We start from the raw sequence: 18,114 nt of genomic DNA on the forward strand, positions 1-18,114 counted from the left end.
GGCAAGTAAATGTTTCTCATTTCTCTTTTAAAAAGATTTTTTCTAAAGAAACAACACTTCCACTCATAATGGTTGTTTCTGCAAAATAGGGCAAAGGGAGACTTACATTCTCACAGATTATTTAGGTCCAAAATGGAAAATGTAATATATACACATGTGCATGTGTGCATGCCAAGCACATGTATGTGATTAGTATCCAAAGCTGCTACTATACAGTTTTAAGTTGCAAACAAAATTTTGGTACTCCAAGTTTTCCTTACAGGAAAATGGTATGTATGTAGAGTGAGCAGATAACAGGCAGTAAGATGAAGTGATGACCTACATAGTCTGATATTTGTACAATACTTCATGAAGTATAAAACACTCAAGGTAACCCTAAGTTATGATCATAAACGAAGTATCATAATCACAGATTAAGAACTAGAGCATCTGAAGACATGCCAAATTCCACACTACTTCCTTCTATCTTACCCTGCCTCTACCATTGTATGAATTGAACTTAGATTTATACAGACACACAGAATGTTACGTCTTCCATATACTATATATATACTTACCTGTTTGGCTGTCTTGTGACAATAAGGTGCAATCTTCTCATATCAGCTCCTTCCCTGAGTTCTAGTCCATTCTGGGACTCCTCACTGAATCCTATGATGCCATTGTGAAGGTCACTCCCTGAAAAAAGAATGGAGGGCTATAATATATTCAAGAATTATTTAAAAGACCTCCCATGCTCCACTAATCATGCCAGCTCACATGGTTTAAAAGTGAGAAATTCACAGGTGGTGAGGGGAGCTAGAGTTGTTAAAATATCTTTATTAAAAATAAACTAAACTATGATAACATCAAGGTGGCTGTTTGGGAATAGAAGAAAAGAAGAAATAAATCATCAAATCCCACTCTTTCACCTGACACACATATTCATTTTTCTATTAAGATCCTACTTTACATTTGACAGTACTTGAAATTTTAGATATTTACCTGTTTTAAGACTATATATCCCCCACAGAATGTAAGCCCTACTCGAGCAACAACTTTTATTCACTACTGTATCCCCAGCTCCGAGAACAGAACTGAGCATATAGTAAGTGTTGAATAAATATTTGTCAAATAAATGAACTCTGCTCAACGGATTTACTTTCACATAAGAGGTTTGACTAAAAGATCATCTATGCTACCCATTAAGCTATTTGCCCCAGAACAAAACAGAAATATTAAGGAACTCCTGAGCATCTCTCGGTATCAGAAACTTTCCTAAGCAACACTTGAGGTTACAGATACCATTATACTTAAAAAAATGTTCAAACTGGAACAAAACTAGGGCCCATACTATACAGAAATCATCACTTCAAATTCTAGGCAGCACCTAAGCCAGCTTCTCAGACTAGAGAAATACCAGTGCACAGCTCTGACTGCTTTCTATTTCTCCATGACCCAGTTTTGCATTGATCCTAGAAGCAATGATCCTAAAGCAATCAGCCTGAAAAACAATGTGTATTAGTTCATTTTTATGTTGCTATAAAGATGCTAGCTGAGACTAGGTAATTTATAAACAAAAGAGGTTTGATTCACAGTTCTGCATGTCTTGGGAGGCCTCAGCAAACTTACAATCATGGTGGAAGGGGAAGCAAAGCACGTCATATATGGTGGCAGGAGAGAGAGAGCAAGGGGAAGTGCTACTTTTAAACCATCAGATCTCATGAGAACTCACTCACTGTCACAAGAATAGCATGGGGGAAACTGCCCCCATGATCCAATCATGTCCCACCAGGTCCCACCCTCGACACATGGGGATTTGGGGGATTACAACTGGAGATAAGAATTGAGTGGGGACACAGAGCCAAACCATATTATCATGTGTACCCATCACCCTGAAACCTGATTCCTGGCATTCTAAGTAGACAGAATTTCTAAAGTTAGGGAGTAGGTTGAGTTAAGGAAACAGAAAACCACCGAACTGTCCTGATAGGGAAGAACTAGTAGGCATCAGCCTCTGGACCATTTCCCTGGTCCTAAAGTAAATGTGGAGCCCCTTTATTAGGGACATGCAAATGATGGGTTACATTTGTCCTAGGATCTCATGTGTGTTTTGTTTCAGACTGCCAATCCTCATCCTCACCAATTAATCACTACAATCACTTCATAGCCTGGTATCAGAATCTGACATTGCCTTTTTATCTTTGGCAGCAATTGTTTTCTTGTCACCTTAAGTGAGGATTTGGGCTCTTCAAGTAGATTACAAGACTATCACAGCAGAACCCTCATTTCCTTTTCCAAGGCAATAGCAACTAGCATGATTCTAATGAAAATAACACTTCCCTTGTCACATTTACAATAACAAATTTGATTTCAGATTTCTAGTAAGATGATTCCAGACTGATAATATGCCAATGATCGAAATCAAAACTAAATAAACTATTTTTTTCCCTGACTTACTCAGAAAGTTTGCTCTAAAATCTAAATATGAAAAGATTATAAAGATGGGTGGATGCAGCAAAATTAATTATCCAATTAAGTGAGAAATATTATTAAGAAAAAAATGCCAAGTAGGGAAAAGATGAGGGCAACATTTGCAAGTAAAGGAACTTAAGGGATTATGACCACACGAATGTGCCTGGTGGTGTAGTCAGGCCAATTACATCACATGACGTTAGTGGTAGCTATGGCAGGGTGTCAGTCATTTGCAACAGGTGTGTGACGAGTGTGCCTTATGTAGGGAAGGTAAATATCACAGAATCTCACAGAGCTCAGCTGACTCACCATTTGCCTGGTGAGTTAAAACTAAGCTCAGAGCTGATGAAGGGATAGGCACTGGTAGGCTATATTATTATCTCATAAAACAGGGAAGCACTTCCATTCCAGTTGGCACCTAACTTCTGTCCTGAGCCCCCAAAGAACCCACTGCCACTTTCTTAACCAGGACTACAAGACCTCCTCGTGATCCAGTAATTAATGGAGTATCGCTTAGAACAGCAAAGAACCTCCAGAAGCCATTTTAATGGGCCTGGCCGATGCCAAACTAATTGTTAAATGTTTTAACTATCAGCCTTGGTCATATTCAAATAACTGTAATAAAATATCTGTGTCGTAGAATGAGAAGGAGGATGCTGACGGCCAAACTAATTTTAATAGAAATATATAGGTGGTATTAAGCCAATTTGAATCAAAATCAGTAAATAACTTGTAGAACAGAATAAGAATTTACAATACACTACATAAACTGTAGAAATAGGAATAAATCATACTAACTGATGTAAATTTGTAGGTTAACATAAATGAGATAATGCTGAGCATATGAAAGGAAGTTAAAAGACTGCAAAATTATGACTGAATTAAAACTGAGTGACTAAAACAAAATATGAACTCCAGGAAGCATCAAAACTCAAAAACATGTTTTGAGGTCTATTGCACAGAATGGTGAATACAGTTAATACAGAGTACTGTACGTTTCCAAGTTTCTAAGACAGTAAATTTGAAATATTCTCACTACAAAAAATGTTTGAGATAATGTACATGCAACTAGCTTGATTAAATTATTCTACACTGTATTTATAAATCATAACATCATTCCTTGTACCCTTTAAATATGTATAATTACAAGTTGTCACTTTACAATAAAACATAAAAATGAAAGAAGAAAAGAATCATGACATAGCCTGTCACTAATTCATATAAGGTATTGACATGCTGATGTATTTCATTTGAAGAAATACAGTATGATTGCAGGCCGGGTGCAGGGACTCACACCTGTAATCTCAGCACTTTGGTAGGCTGAGGCGGGTGGATCACGAGGTCAGGAGTTCAAGACAAGCTGGCCAACATAAGGAAACCCTGTCTCTACTAAAACTACAAAAAAATTAGCCAGGGGTGGTGGCAGGTGCCTGTAATCCCAGCTACTCGGGAGGCTGAGGCAGAGAATTGCTTGAACCCAGGAGGCAGAGGTTGCAGTGAGCCGTGATCGTGCCACTGCACTCCAGCCTGGGCAACAGAGCAAGACTCCATCTCAAAAAACAAACAAACAAACAAAAAAAACAAGAAAAAAAATACAGGATGATTTCAGAGGTAAACTGCAAACTGTCACGAAAAGATTGCATAAGATACCTGAGAAACAAAAAATTAAATTTTTAAGCTATTGTAACATATATATGCAATAGTATGATGGCTATATCAACTACATTGGGTCAAAAGCAAAACAAAAGGCAATAGTTTAAATCTATTTGGTAACAGAAAAAAAAAAATTCCTGCCAATGAGATCTTTGACTTTAGGATGGGTTACTGAAAGTGGCTGGTAAATTTAGAATGAAGTTTCAAAACAGGATAGGCAATCACGTGTTTGGATGATTAAATTAAATGCTCTTTATATTGTGAAAGTATGGATTTATAGATTGTACTACTGGCTCTGATCTCAGTGACATTTACAGTACATTAAATTACAGGGCCCTCAGAACAGCACATCATGAGTTCATGTCATGGGTCCATGCTACAGAAAAACAACACTTTAATGCATTCCTATGAATAACTTAAGTACTTCACCTTCTTCCATTAAATTTAAGCCGGATTCATCTTAATACAAATTATGTACCACAAAAGTAATTTTTATCTCCATCATTTCAAAGATATACCTGTAATAATAACCATGGCAAAAGCTGCAAATCCAGTGTCATCCTTCCCCTCCACAATCTGTGCTCCCCCTTGAGGGTTTGTGAGAAACACATAGAAGAATTCCTGCCCCTCAGGCTCATCGTCATCCAAAATTTGAACTGATACTTTACGTTCTCTTTCTCCATCTAGGAATATAAGGGTAAGGGTTTGTTCTTCAAAGTCTTCTTCTTCAACTGCCCACGTTAGGTTGGAAATCCCATAGATACCATGAAAGGGCAATGCATTTGGTTCCTTCTGAGCACGTCTTTCACCGAAAGTTTTAACTGTTATGCTGACATTGCCAGTAAACCCACCAGTTCTTCGGATAAGAACTTCTGCAGTGTTGAATATGCCATTCTTCATCTCCTCTTCAACATAAACAATGGATGGCCCAAGGCTGAATGTTCCATGAATGGAAACATTGGCAGTTACCGTGGCCACATCAGGCTTTTCAGACACAGCAGGTGTGCCATGAAGGGTGACAAGTTTCTCAGGGATGGCAGATACATCAGTTGCCTCAGTAACAATGGCAACCACATTGGTTGGCTGCAGAATGGTAGTCGTCTTGCTTGTGCCGAAGTATGTGGTGGATTCAGTTTCTACAGGAATGAGAGTTGTGTCAACTGTTACAGCCACAGTTGTCATGGGGAAGGAAACATCCATTCCTGCCAGGTCATCATTATCCAATATTGTGATCACTGCAACACTGAAATCTAGATTCAGGCGTGGGCTCCAATTAACATCAAACTTTTGTAATCCCCTAATTTCTACTGAAGTAAGGTTAATGTAAAAGAATTCTTCTATCTCAGAAAGCTGATCATTAATAATGGTTATTTCAAAATCAACCTCAGTTTGGAATTTTTGAAAAAACAGTTCCCCATTCTGAACAGGCTCAAAATCTTCCAGTGGCTTGGCGCTTCCTGCAGTGGTCTGATAAGAAACTTTAATAAGATCGCTGTGGAACCCAAATAGTCTTTGTACATGTAATCTGATCATCTGTGTATCTTCTGACACTATGATATTTCTTGAGCTACTGGAAAATTGGAAGATGCCCATTGGTTCAATTTCAGCAACGATGAAACCTGATCTGGGAAAAAAATTAAATCAAGAAGAAATTGATTTTAAAAAATAGGAATATGACTGTAGAGATTCATCGTTCACAATTTAAAATGCTGCTCGTGAGGGCAGCAACTTAACAATGAAGTGCCATTTCAAATTCCATCAAACCCTATTTACTGACAAGTAAGGGCACAAGAAATGTAAGAACTGGAGCTGCAAAAGCAGGGACAGGACCTAACAAGTCTGAGCAAAATGAAAAGCTCATAGGTCTCTGTTGTATTTCTCCATCATCCCAGAGCAATTGTCTGAGGGATCTGAAAATAGGCTCTCTCTTAGGATCAGTGCAAGGGGAACAATATTACTACAATGTTCTGGACCTCTGCCAGCTTTCTTATCTACCAGATAGAAATAGTTACTGGCACTAGAAGCAAAATCCTTGCTTCCTTCAGCTGCCAGTAATGGGACTATCCTCTCATGCAAATGTAGCTAAAACTTTGTGTGTGAAGTAGGATAGACACCCATGATAGAATAATTTATCCTCAGTTTTTTCCTATAGTTTTTTGTTGTGAGTTAACAGCTATATCAGAGGTTACAACTGGTGGCCTCTTGGCCTAATTCTGTCTACAGGTATAATTTCTTTTGCTAACAGGTTTTTGGTTTTAATATAAATTTAAATGTCTTTAGGGAGGATTCTTCAGATCCCATCACTCTCTCTTGTCAAGCAGCTAGCACTCACTACATAAAACAGTGGTTAATACCTCAGACAGAGGCCATTCAGCCTGGGTTGAAATCATGACCCCAACATGTATAAACTGTGTGCTTCTGGGTTATTGCATAATCTATCTATGACTTTTGTCATCTATAAAATGGGACAAATAATAGAATCTACTTCGTAAGGCTGCTGGGGAGAGTAAAGAGAGAGAGAGAGAGTACGTGTGTGCATGTGTGTGTTTGTGTGTGTGTATGATTTATGCCTGGCCTAGAGTAAGCACTATAAGATTTATGCCTGGCCTAGGGTAAGTACTGTAATACTACTTGTTGTTGTTGTTTTTGAGACAGAGTCTCACTCACTCTGTTGCCCAGGCTGGAGTGCTGTGGCGCGATCTCAGTTCATTGCAACCTCTGCCTCCTGGGCTCCTGAAGCGAATCTCCTGCCTCAGCCTCCCAAGTAGCTGGGACTACAAGCACTCGCCATCACACCTGGCAGATGTTTTGTGTTTTAAGTACAGATGGGGTTTCGCCATGTTGGCCAGTCTGGTCTTCAATTCCTAATCTCAGGTGATTGGCCTGCCCTGGCCTCCCAAAGTGCTGGGATTACAGGCGTGAGCCACCACAACTGGTCAAGCACTATAATACTGTTAATAACTATTGTTGCTGTTAAAGCATTTGAATTTGTAACTCTAAAACATGTTTTAAAATGACGAACATTTTAAAAATGGCATATGTATAATTTAAAGTCATATCTGATTTCCCCAATGGAGATCTCCCACACATAAACATGTATACAAACATACTTGAATATGCTCTAGTTTTCATACCCCCAAATTTTCTTTATTTTACAAGTAAACTGAAGAACGGAAAGATGAAGTAATTTTCTCAAAGTCACACAGTGAGTAAGTGGCAAAGCCAGGACTAAATCCCTAAGTCTGAATAACAGGTCTGCCCTCTACTGCTCTGATTGAGTCTATCCCAGAAATAAGGAAAGTAAGTTGCTTTTGGCTGGTATGTATTTATCTGCAAATATACTGTATTTGCAAAAAGAGTGACTACAGATACATAGTAAAATTCAATAAAATTAAATTAAAGTCAAAGGGTCACTGGTCCAAACAGGTAATATTTATCACCCCACTGTGATGTTTTATTCTTACTTAATCTTATTCTTACTCTTAATCACTTGGGGCAATCAGGTGTTTTCAGCTTCTCAGAAGAGAGCTTCCTTTAACAAGACGAGAACTGCCATCATGGCTCTTATCAGAGATGGTACCCCAGTCCCCATTCTCAAGATGGAGCATGAGGAACTCTCTTTAAGGCAAGCAGTGGGTGGCGGGGCTCCTGAGAGCTGCCTCCCTCTCCGGCATGCACGTCATGTGACGCTCTACACTAAAACTATGTTTGCGTTTCCTTCAAGGAGAATAATCCTTGTGCCTTTTTCTGTTTTGATGGATGAATTCCAGATTATTCCTCAGAGAATTTCTTGGGTGAGAATTAGGTTGGTCTTACCGGAGTTGAGCTCCGCCAGGAGCGCTGCTCTGCACTCCTGATAGATGAAGAACAAAAGCTTCTGGCCGACCAGGGCTGGGAAACGTCCACAGGAAAACTCCTTTCCTTTGTTCACCGTGGGAAAATGAAAGGCTCCCTGAAGGAAAACATGAAAAGGAAAGTAGGGTATTAGTTCTTATCTTAAAGTGGGATTTGACTTTTAAAACTGTAGTAATATATTTTCTTATCCAAAATTCGATTATAGTTTACAAAAGGTAAAACATTTTTATAAAGGGATAGGGGAGAGGTAAACTTACAGGAGACCACACAAATCTTGCTGTCAGTCCCTGTTTACTTTTCTCCTTTATATCTTTTTCTTTCCTGGCTCAATGACAAAATCCAATAGTGAAAAGAGACTGGTGTTAGGCAGGTTTTAATATAGATTTAGTGTCAGGCTTTGGTTTAAATTCTGGCCCCAGAATATTTTTAGAATACATATTGAAGTAGATTGGGGTGAAATATCATAATCTATGTATTTTACTTTAAAATGCTTCAGAAAAAATGTCACAAATATGGCTGACTGTAACAACTATTAAATCCAGTCAAGGCCAGGTACAGTGGCTCACACCTGTAATCCCAACACTTTGGGAGGCCAAAGAGGATGGATCTTGAGATCAGGAGTTTGAGACCAGCCTGGCCAACATGGTGAAACCCCATCTCTACAACAAATACAAAAATTAGCCGGGCATGGTGGCGCGAGCCTGTAATTCCAGCTACTCAGGAGGCTGAGGCAGGAGAATACCTTGAGCCCGGGAGGTGGATGTTGCAGTGAGCTGAGATGGCACCACTGCACTCCAGCATGGGTGATACAGCAAGACTCTGTCTCAAAAAAAAAAAAAAAATTAAAATTAAAATTAAAAATAAAATAAATAAATAAATCTACTCAGTGAGTTTATGGGTGTACACTGTACTTTTCATTGTGTTTGAAAATTTATTACAAAGCCTCAAAAAAACTAAATGAACCTGTTTGAAGATACAGATCTATTATTTGGGAACTCCTGTTATTTCAGTTGAATCAAGTTAACATAAACTCACAAAAGCGTTTGAAGATTAATGTGATATGCAAGCACAAAACCGCATACACACTCATAATAAGCAATATTTCTACACATAAATCTTTTCATATGTAGCAAGTAGTTACTAACATAAAATCTTTTAAAAATCACCCTAAATTGTACGGAGCTATGCATATCACCCAAGGTGACAGAGGAGTAAGGAAGTAAAAGATAAGAGTTTCTGTAGAAAAAAAAAGGGCTAGAAAATAGAAAAGATAATCAAATATCTTTAACTTAGGGGACATGCCAAAAGGAAAACAAGAGGAGCCAATGTCTCAGACATCAGATCAGGGCACCTATCCAGGGGCTAAAGAAGCCCCAGTATCCAAGGCAGTTGTCACACTATGGTGTCTCTCAATCACGAGGCTAATTTCTCTCTGTTTTCTGGGATTGCTGTTAGGATGGAAGCTGGCATGAAAATGTCATTTTCACTGGCCGAGCCCTCACCCCCCATCTTCTACAGGACTTTAGCTTTCATTCCTTCTTATCTCTCAGTGATGCCAAGGTCTTGGGAAAATGAAAATCATTCCCTCCTCTCTGAGAGCAGGATTCATTAGGTTTCTTACTGAGTGTAAATGGTGTTTGCCTGCTGACCACAAGACCCTGTGAATCAAGGAGGGAGATCCTCAGATTCAGGGTCCACTGAAGGGTTCTTTATAAACTCTCATTATCTAAATTTGCAGTGAGCTTTCTATAACACGGTAGAGGTCAAACCATCTAACATTCGCATCTCACTAACTCTCAAAGAGCTAATGGTATAATTTAAAAAATAAAGTATCTAAAGTAACAGCTGCCCTACTGCCAGAAATAGTCAGGTAAACACGGAAATGCATACAAGGGCTGTATGCATTTTTATTTTTCTTATTACTGTATTTGCCAAATTAGATTCTCAGAACTACTTTCAACAAGCTCCTATTGTATAGACAGAGTAGTTTGCTTAGTGACCCCACTCTTTTGAGGTAAGGCATGAAGTTGTTAATTTGACTGAAAAAAGCTTCTCTCCTTTTCTCACCAAGCAACCTGCACTACTCTGATCACTTAAATATGGGAGTATTGTATTAGAAAACTACATTCAGCCGGGCGCGGTGGCTCAAGCCTGTAATCCCAGCACTTTGGGAGGCCGAGGCGGGTGGATCACGAGGTCAGGAGATCAAGACCATCCTGGCTAACATGGTGAAACCCCGTCTCTACTAAAAATACAAAAAATTAGCCGGGCGTGGTGGCGGGCGCCTGTAGTCCCAGCTACTCGGAGGCTGAGGTGGGAGAATGGCGTGAACCCGGGAGGCGGAGCTTGCAGTGAGCTGATATCCGGCCACTGCACTCCAGCCTGGGCGACACAGCAAGACTCCGTCTCAAAAAAAAAAAAAAAAAAAAGAAAGAAAAAGAAAAAAGAAAACTACATTCAGTGTCCAGAATAAGAATAACCCAAGACAATTAGTGGCCAATGATATCCTTCCAATATTCTACAGGACTCATCTTAGAAAAAATACAACTCACCCAGTGTTGGGGTCATGTTGCCAACAACAATGAATTCAGGAATTTCTAACCCAGGAGCATATCCAGTGGTCCAGGCAACCGAGAGAGCGCCATATGTGCCCCTCCTAGAAATCATAACGTGGCTTGTGCCAGCACTGATGTTCATGAGTTGAAAAGCAGTGGAGTCAAATCCGACCTGAGGGAAAAATCACGCTTATTTTATTTCTCTCTAAACCTTCCTGTTTTCTGAGGAATGGGTTAAACATAAACTTTTCCTTCATTTATATAATATATATCCTTGTCTTATATTGAATTAAAGAGAAGTGTTTAAGAAATAACATCTCAGATTTTAAAATTTATTTTACTTTATTATTTAGGTTATAGTCGATAGCTTTTTCTTTTTTAATCAAAAGGCTATCTTTTGAATGAACAACATCCAAAAAAGGTAAGCATAAGTATGGTTAAATGAAAGGAAACTATTTTAAATGGCATTTAACAGGACTTGTTCATGGGTCTTTCCAGAACCTCATTTGTAGAACTAAAATTTGCCTTCTAAGACAGAATAGTATATTTTGTCATTTATAAAATAAGCACCATATTAGGGTTCTTTTCAGCTCCAACTAAATTTTATACCTTTTTCTGAAAAGCAGAAAACTTTAGTTTTCTTAATACCCATCTTTATCACAAGCATCAAGTAAGATTTTGTTTTATGCGCAACATTCCCAGGGTATGTGATTTATAGACGAAGTAAGTTCTGAGCAATGAGGAAGAATAAAAGCAGATTCCTGGCTTCACATTTTGATTTGAACAATTCAGTTTACCTCTTTTGGTCTCAATGGCTATAAATGTGGGATACCATTTAATCAAGAGTTATATTTAAAACTCACTCTCCCCTTCTTAAATTGGAATGAAGAATAATAGAAAAACGTGAGAGGGTTCCGCAAGATAACTTCTGGAGCCACAGAAGAAAAGAAACAACAACTACTTTAATTTGACTCCAGCCTAGATTCTCTGTTACAGTGAGGCTGTTCTTCTTCCTCCTCTTCTTCCTCCTCTTCTTCTTCCTTTTCCTCCTCCTCCTCCTCTCCCTCCTCTCCCCCCCTCCCTCTCCCTCTCTCTCTCCCTCTCCCTCTCTCTCTCCCTCTCCCTCTCCTTCTTCTTCTTCTTCTTCTTCTTTGACAGAATGTCGCTCTGTAACCCAGGCTGGAGTGCAGTAGCATGATCTCGGCTCACTCCAACCTCTGCCTCCCGGGTTCAAATGATTCTCATACCTCAGTCTCCCCAGTAGCTGGGACTACAGACGTGTGCGACCACATGCAGCTACTTTTGTATTTTTAGGAGAGATGGGGTTTCACCATGTTGGTCAGGCTACTCTCAAACTCCTGACCTCAGGGTATTCGCCCACCTGGGCCTCTCAAATTGCTGAGATTAAAAGCATGAGCCACCATGCTCAGCCCAGTGAGGCTTCTGCTTAGCAAATGCCAAAAGCTTTGAGTGAGATCATTCTTGCTACGTGGCTAGAGGGCTGTTTTAAAATGCCCTAGCCACATCACACACACAAACTACACACACACACACACACCAAACACTGATACGAGTATAGAGTATACACCAAAGACATGAATGTACCATGATGGACTCTAGCCTTGCCCTTTGGGGTGATACAGTATGTAACAATATGCATGGATAAGCAGTAGGAAATGTTTTACTCGAAATGAATGGTTTTGCTGAATCTTTTTTTTAATAACAACCCATGAACAAAAAGAAGACAACAAAATTCAAAGCATTAATAAATTCTATTTCTTCATTCACTCTTAAAGAGAGGAGGCAGAGAAAAAAAAAACCTCTTTCTCTCAGTTATTTTAAATGCCAGTGTATTCCATTTTAAGATAAAAAGCATTCATTCTCCTTGGAGAAGATGCTCAGGAGGGAGTAGCTGAAGAGCATCCCATAGTGGCCAGAGACTATATCTGCCCATATTCCTGCCCATTCATCTGTACAGATTCCACCTCAGCATCTTAAGACAGGCTTGCCTAAGTCACTTCAGCTCCCACCTGAAGGAGCAGGATAGAATTATATCTCACAATGGCTTCAAAAATACACATGTTACCATAGCCACAGACAATAGCCTTGCCTTTTTCTTATATTGACAGAATCCGCCTGAAAGGAAAGGAAAGCCTTCAAGTTATTCTTTGTTCTCATGAGCATTTATGAAGTGATTGGGAAATAATCTTCCCTACAACGACCTCAGACAGAAGATGCAAATACTTAGATACAACCATATCACAGGATCTGACCATCAACATTTATCTACATCAGCACAAACTCGTCCCAGTAAACCAAAGTCTGAATATTAAAGATAAACATTCACACTGGTAGTACAAGAAAAAGTCTGGCATATTAGTGCTTCATTATCATTTTAATTATTTAACATAAAATACCTCAATATTAGATACATAATATCAAGAAGAGATCTGGATATGTCTCTTTTTTTCCTACTGAATGTTGAAAATAGACTAAGTATTTTTATATAATATATTGGTTACATCTACCGTGATATTCAGACTCATTTATATTTAAGAAAATAGTTACTCATGAGAAATGCTAGCTCTAAGAGTCTCCGTCCTTCCTGTAAAAGCTGCTCTCTAGTGGTCTGCTGAGAGAACCACACCCAGGGCCAATTACCTGAGAATTGGCAGCTTTCTCAGAGACTGGAAGGACAGCAGATTTTGCTTCCTGAAGAATTGTTGGCATTCCATAGAAACGTCCACCAACAAGCATCACAGTCACCAGTTGCAAAGTGAAATTAGAGCCCAGTGATAGGAAGACCTATAAACAAACAGTGTCAGTGATTTAGAAATAGTTTTCAGAGAAAAATGCTGTTATTTGACTTGAGCCATTAGCATACTACCTGAGGTTGCTTTAGTAGCAAACAGTTTCATCAATATAAGCACTTTCCCCCATCACAAAACAAATGATCAGTATGTAAGGTGTGAGATAAGGAGTGGAAGATGTAGACTATAAAAAACTACAAATGGGCCAGGTGCGGTGGCTCATGCCTATAATCCCAGCACTTTGGGAGGCCCAGGCGGGTGGATCACTTGAGGTCAGGAATTCAAGACCAGCGTGGCCAATATGGTGAAACCCTGTCTCTACTTAAAAATAAAAAAAATTAGCTGGGCTTGGTGGTGCAAGCTTGTGGTCCCAGCTACTTGGGAGGCTGAGGCAGGAGAATCACTTGAACCCAGGAGGCAGAGGTTGCAGTGAGCTGAGATTGTGCCACTGCACTCCAGCCTGGCAACAGTGCAAGACTCTGCCTCCCCCTCCCCCCCCCAAAAGGAAAAACAACAACAACAAGAAATACAAATTTTCAAATTTTTCACGTGCTCAAATGGCTTGACCAATGACAGTAGTCACAGAGACAGTGTTCATGATGGAATCAATTGTCAAGAAAACGGAAGAGGCACTCTGGCGAAAGTGTCAGCTCCTATAAACTTGGCAAAACTCACTTTCCTCCTCGTCATTGAATAATTACTAACAATTCATCATATTTACTCAAAATGAATAATTTCAGCATACTAATTATTTGAATATGTTGGATAAATAAATATTAATGCTATATATTATATATTTTCAAAATTTTAGAATCCAACAAAATAGGGGGAATCTGGAATTTATGTATTGATGTTATGCTAAAAGTTATTTTTGAAACTTACAGCATATTTTCCCATAGAAACATTGGTCTTGGTAATAATCCCCAAGTTATCTTACAACCTGGAATATTCCCAAAAACTTCGCATATCTTTATTGAATGTAATAAGCAGCCGTTTCTGTAAAGTCTCTTCTTTTAAGTATAATGAATTTAGACAACACCTCCTCAAATTTGCAAAATATATAACGTGGCGGTTTCAAATATTGGGCACCATGAGGATAACAGATGTTTTATTCATTCAAAATGACATTCACTGAATATGAATCACGGGTCAAGTGCTAAAAAAGACAAATAAATCACAGAAAAACTTTAATCATATACATCCCACCTCTCCTATAAGAGTGTACCCCTCCCCCATGAAGGTCACTGGCTTGGCAGCTAATGATTTTTCTTTATCTTTATATTCCCAAGAGTGAAGAGCCAGGTGTCAACTTAAAGCACCAGGTCACTTGTGCTTTCCCGCCTAGCTCCTCTGCTCATGGGCCCATCCGGTACACGCAGACTTGTATGATGTGGCAGATCCCCAGGGAGCAGTCATTAAATGCTAACATGGAACATGAGTTAGAGCAGATTTGAGGAAAAGCTGGTTTATCTACAGAAGAAAATAGGTTAGATTAATTTAAAAATGAATTTGAAAGTTTTTAGGAGTTGATCGTGTTCTCAATATGGTCTTCCATTTGCGTAATCCAAGACTGTGTCACCAATACCATTTTCTATATTGGCGATCATTCTTTCTTTATTTTTATTATTATTATACTTTAAGTTCTGGGGTATATGTGCAGAATATGCAGTTTTGTTACATAGGTATACACATGCCATGGTGGTTTGCTGCACCCATCAACCTATCAGCTATATTAGGTAATTCTCCTAATGCTACCCCTCCCCTAGCCTCCATCCCCCGATAGGCCCTGGTGTGTGACGTTCCCCTCTCTGTGTCCATGTGTTCTCATAGTTCAACTTCCACTTATGAGTGAGAACATGCGGTGTCTGGTTTTCTGATCTTGTGTTAGTTTGCTGAGAATGATAGTGTCCAGCTTCATCCACGACTCTGCAAAGGACATGAACTCAACCGTTTTTACGGCTGCATAGTATTCCATAGTGTATATGTGTCACATTTTCTTTATCTAGTCTATCACTGAGGGACATTTGGGTTGGTTCCAAGTCTTTGCTATTGTGAATAGTGCCACAATAAACCTATGTGTGCATGTGTCTTTATAGTAGAATGATTTATAATCCTTTGGGTATATATATACCCAATAATGGGATTGCTGGGTCAAATGGATTTCTAGTCCTAGATCCTTGAGGAATAGTCACACTGTCTTCTACAATGGTTGAATTAATACACTCCCATCAAAGTCGTAAAAGTGTTCCCATTTCTCCACATCCTTTCCAGCATCTGTTGTTTCCTGACTTTTTAATGATCACCATTCTAACTGGTGTGAGATGGTATCTTATTGTGGTTTTGATTTGTATTTCTATAATGACCAGTGATAATGAGCATTTTTTTTTCATGTTTGTTGGCTACATAAATGTCTTCTTTTGGAAGTATCTGTTCATATCTTTTGCCCACTTTTTGATGGAGTTTTTTTTTGTTGTAAATTTGTTTAAGTTCTTTGTAGATTCTGGACATTAGCCCTTTGTCAGATGGATAGATTGCAAAAATTTTCTCCCATTCTGTAGGTTGCCTGTTCACTCTGATGGTAGTTTCTTTTGCTGTGCAGAAGCTCTTTAGTTTAATTAGATCCTATTTGTCAATTTTGGCTTTTGTTGCCATTGCTTTTGGTGTTTTAGACATGAAGCCTTTGCCCATGCCTATGTCCTGAATGGTATTTCCTAGGTTTTCTTCTAGGATTTTTATGGTTTGGGGTCTTACTTTTAAGTCTTTAATCCATCTTGAGTTAATTTTTGTATACGATATAAGGAAGGGGCCCAGTTTCAGCTTTCTGCATATGGCTAGCCAGTTTTCCCAACACCACTGATTAAATAGGGAATCCTTTCCCCATTGCCTGTTTTTGTCAGGTTTGTCACAGATCAGATGGTTGTAGATGTGGGGTGTTACTTCTGAGGCCTCTGTTCTGTTCCATTGGTCTATATACCTGTTTTGGTACCACTACCATGCTGTTTTGGTTACTTAGCCTTGTAGTATAGTTTGAAGTCAGGTAGCATGATGCCTTCAGCTTTGTTCTTTTTGCTTAGGATTGTCTTGGCAATGTGGGCTCTTTTTTGGTTCCATATGAAGTTTAAAGTACTTTTTTCCAATTCTGTGAAGAAAGTCAATGGTAGCTTGATGGGGATATCACTGAATCAATAAATTACTTTGGGCAGTATGGCCATCTTAATGATATTCATTCTTCCTATCCACGAGCATGGAATGTTTCTCCATTTGTTTGTGTCCTCTCTTATTCCCTTGAGCAGTGGTTTGTAGTTGTCCTTGAAGAGATCCTTCACATCCCTTGCAAGCTGGATTCCTAGGTATTTTATTCTCTTTGAAGCTACTGTGAATGGGAGTTCACTCATGATTTGGCTCTCTGACAGTTACTGGTATATAGGAATGTTTCTGATTTTTGCACATTGATTTTATATCCTGAGACTTTGCTGAAGTTGCTTATCAGCTTAAGGAGATCTGGGACTGAGATGAAGGTGTTTTCTAAATATACAATCATGTCATCTGCAAACAGAGATAATCTGACTTCTGCTTTTCCTGTTTGAATATCCTTTATTCCTTTCTCTTGTCTGATTGCCCTGGCCAGGACTTCCAATACTATGTTAAATGGGAGTGGTGAGAGAGGGCATCCTTGTCTTGTGCCAGTTTTCAAAGGGAATGCTTCTAGTTTTTGCCCATTCAGTATGATATTGGTTGTTTGTCATAAATGGTTATTATTTTGAGATAAATTCCATCAACACCTAGCTTATTGAGTTTTTTTAGCATGAAGGGCTGCTGAATTTTGTCAAAGGCCTTTTCTGCTTCTATTGAGATAATCATGTGGTTTTTGTCGTTGTTTCTGTTTATGTGATGGATTGCTTTTATTGATTTGCATATCTTGAAAAAGCCTTGCATCCCAGGAATGAAGCTGACTTGATTGTGGTAGATAAGCTTTTTGATGTGCTGCTGGATTTGGTTTGCCAGTATTTTATTGACGATTTTCACATCAATGTTCATCAGAGATATTGGCCTGAAATTTTCTTTTTTTGATGTCAGGTTTTGATATCAGAATGATGCTGGCTTCATAAAATGAGTCAGGGAGGATTCCTTCTTTTTCTTTTGTTTGGAATAGTTTCAGAAGGAATGTTACCAGCTCCTCTCTGTACCTCTGGTAGAATTCAGTGGTGAATCCGTCTGGTCCTGGACTTTTTTTGGTTGATAGGCTATTAATTACTGCCTCAATTTCAGAACCTGTTATTTGCTCTATTCAGGGATTCGATTTCTTCCTGGTTTAGACTTGGGAGGGTGTATGTGTCCAGGAATTTATCTATTTCTTCTAGATTTTCTAGTTTATTTGTGTAGAGATGTTTATAGTATTCTCTGATGGTGGTTTGTATTTCTGTGGGATCAGCGGTGATATCCCCTATATCATTTTTTATTGCATCTATCTGATTCTTCTCTCTTTTCTTCTTTATTAGTTTGGCTAGCAGTCAATCTATTTTATTGATCTTTTCAAAAAATCAGCTCCTGGAGTCATTGAATTTTTGAAGCATTTTTCATGTCTCTATCTCCTTCAGTTCTGCTCTTATCTTAGCTATTTCTTGTCTTCTGCTAGCTTTTGAATTTTTTTGCCCTTGCTACTCTAGTTCTTTTAATTTTGATGTTAGGGTGTCGATTTTAGATCTTTCCTGCTCTCTTGTGGGCATTCAGTGCTATAAACTTCCCTCTAAACACTGTGTTAACTGTGTCAGATATTCAGGTACATTGTG

The 18,114-nt window shown here is 38.8% G+C and overlaps 1 protein-coding gene across 1 annotated transcript in view; it reads right to left on the reverse strand.

Annotated features, from left to right (window-relative positions):
- Nucleotides 1-18,114, reverse strand: part of ADGRV1 (adhesion G protein-coupled receptor V1) — a 611,804-nt gene that overhangs the window by 355,507 nt on the left and 238,183 nt on the right. Inside the window, exons 71-75 of the mRNA XM_030927972.1 lie at nucleotides 13,176-13,319; nucleotides 10,512-10,686; nucleotides 7,921-8,056; nucleotides 4,623-5,728; nucleotides 558-675 (exon numbers count right to left, since the gene is read on the reverse strand). Coding sequence (XP_030783832.1) covers nucleotides 558-675; nucleotides 4,623-5,728; nucleotides 7,921-8,056; nucleotides 10,512-10,686; nucleotides 13,176-13,319 — 1,679 coding nt within the window. The remainder of the gene's footprint in view (nucleotides 1-557; nucleotides 676-4,622; nucleotides 5,729-7,920; nucleotides 8,057-10,511; nucleotides 10,687-13,175; nucleotides 13,320-18,114) is intronic.

The sequence above is a fragment of the Rhinopithecus roxellana genome, chromosome 3, assembly GCF_007565055.1.
Source record: "Rhinopithecus roxellana isolate Shanxi Qingling chromosome 3, ASM756505v1, whole genome shotgun sequence".
In the NCBI taxonomy this organism is placed as follows: domain Eukaryota; kingdom Metazoa; phylum Chordata; class Mammalia; order Primates; family Cercopithecidae; genus Rhinopithecus; species Rhinopithecus roxellana.